General features: G+C 32.3%; 1 protein-coding gene across 1 annotated transcript; it reads right to left on the bottom strand.

Moving 5' to 3' along the window:
* Positions 1–1,024: 1,024 nt before the first annotated feature.
* On the bottom strand, positions 1,025–1,684 carry LOC110722186. Its single transcript, XM_021901453.1, has one exon. It carries the CDS (start codon positions 1,682–1,684, stop codon positions 1,025–1,027), a length of 660 nt encoding a protein of 219 aa, XP_021757145.1.
* Between the last annotated feature and the right edge of the window lie 547 nt (positions 1,685–2,231).

Genomic DNA, 2,231 nt, shown 5'->3' on the forward strand with positions numbered 1-2,231 from the left:
TTTGTTACGAATTAAAAATTATATGGGGATAAGCAAGAAATTTATTGAACTACCCTTACTCATATTTATCCTCTTTTGTCCTCCTTTTCTTCATTAAGGGTAAAAATGTATTTTTATTGTTTTGGAGGGATAACTTGAATTTTTATCCATATCCTCACGGCTCATATCCTAAATTATCCCCATCCCCCTAAACAAACAAAAGAGTATTTAAATCCCCTTCCTCTTATCCATATCCTCTTCTTTTTATCCCTCCAAACAAACACCTTCTAACTGTATATGGATAAAAATAGCTTTTGATTTAACGAACAAGTCTTATTTTATAACCTTGATAAACAAATTATGTTTATCAAATGGCATTTTTGTTAATAAATTACATTGAAAATTCTGTTTTTTGATTAAAAATATATTTTTACTGTTTGTGGTCCCCTATGACAAGTTGGACAGATTTTTGGAGTTAACATCGTTAACTCACCATTTGCCACTATTCATTTTCTTCTTCCTCCTACCTTTTTCATGTTTATATTCTTCCTCTTGTTCATATTTTTTCTTCCCGCCCACCAATATCTTTTTCCTCCAATCTCTGCCCACTTTCACTTCCTCTTCCAAATCCGTTTGACACTATTTTCTCTGGCGAATTAAACAACCAGAAAAATTAAACAAAAATCTTATTAATAAAAGGAGAAATTAATGACATGGTTAACCCTAAAGGGTAGGTGAGTTTGTCTTTTTCCATTAAATATGACTTCGTATTACCATTCTCGGTGGCAAACGAAAACCCAAATAACAAAGTGATAATAACGAACATGGTTAACCCTAGAGGGTATGTAAGCTTTTCTTCCTCCATGGATATCACTTGTTTGGGTCATAGTGAAAAGGGGCATTTTCCACCATTGATTTTTTTTTTTTTTTTTTTTTGTAAGTAAGCGATTTTATTGATTAAAAAATCATCACTTATACACCAAGTCCCCTTAGGGAGCAAACAAAAAGGCTAAAAGAAAAGCCTAACAACCCAAAGAGATGCCACCTATACAAGCTTCTCTATAAAATCCCTATTAGAAATTTTTAAGTACTTAGAACTAAGACCTAACAGCCTAGTTCTAATAGCAAACTTTATAGTATTTACAATAACAAGAATACAGGAAATCTTAAGATCCCAAAGAGTTGTATTTCTTGCCTTCCAAATCCAGTAAATCATTACTAGCAATCCCATCCTGATAATTCCTTTCTGGAATCTGGTCTTGCCTGCTTTATCCCTTCTTCTAGCTGCTCTTAAAGTCTGACAAAACTCTTTACCAGTCAGAACAGAAGCCACATCCTGCAGAAATCTTTTGTTGTAACTGCATTGAAAGAACATATGTTCATGAATCTCTGCATGATCACCACAGAGTAAGCACTCAGTCTTGGTATTAGCCCCAAACTTGAGCAGTCTATCCCTTGTTGCCAATCTTCCCTGCACAGCCAACCAAGAAATGAATTGGTGCTTTGGAATAGCCCATATTTCCCGGACAAAGTTACTCCATCTATCTCTTTCCCGAGTAGGTTTCATAAGAGCATAAGTTTTACTTATTTTATAAGGATCCTGCCCAATCATCCTCATATCATACACACTGCTCAAAGATTGCTTCATCTCACAAATTTTCTTCCAATACCAACTAGTGTCAGCAGCAGGCTGATACTCCAACATTGAAATTGAAATTGAAATTGAAAGAAATTAAAATTGAAGGTTGAAGGAAGAGAGAAAACAATAAAAGGTTGAAGGAAGAGAGAAAACAACAAAAGATTGAAGGAAGAGAAAGAAAATCTGAAAATACTAAAAGGTTCAAGGAGGTGAGAGAAAACAACAATTAACCAAATATTAGATGTAATTTACATAAACATCCCTTCATAAACAATTTTTCTATCAACATTATAAAATTTCTTCTATCTATTAACTATTACTAAAACAGAGTATGCTGACATCACCATTGCTTACTTGTCTCTCTATTAATAAAAAAAAATCCTGCCTAAATTATAAAAAAAAGACTTTTTTTTATTAAGCTATTATATTTAACATTTTTAAAATTTAAATATTGGAAGCTTCCACATTACAACTAAAACCTATCAATTTTTTTTATCTTATAAAACTAAAATTATGTTAAATGACATACTAATAAATGACCTCCTACGTTGAATATGTATTAGTTGACGTTGAAATGTTGAATCGTACTATTACCTCCGTTAGTTATTATTTG

This window comes from Chenopodium quinoa, unplaced genomic scaffold (assembly GCF_001683475.1).
Source record: "Chenopodium quinoa cultivar QQ74 unplaced genomic scaffold, ASM168347v1, whole genome shotgun sequence".
In the NCBI taxonomy this organism is placed as follows: Eukaryota; Viridiplantae; Streptophyta; class Magnoliopsida; order Caryophyllales; family Amaranthaceae; genus Chenopodium; species Chenopodium quinoa.

What these genes read in the sequence shown, in the direction of transcription:
- LOC110722186 (XM_021901453.1), bottom strand. Translation starts at nt 1,684, where the DNA reads ATGTTGGAGTATCAGCCTGCTGCTGACACTAGTTGGTATTGGAAGAAA.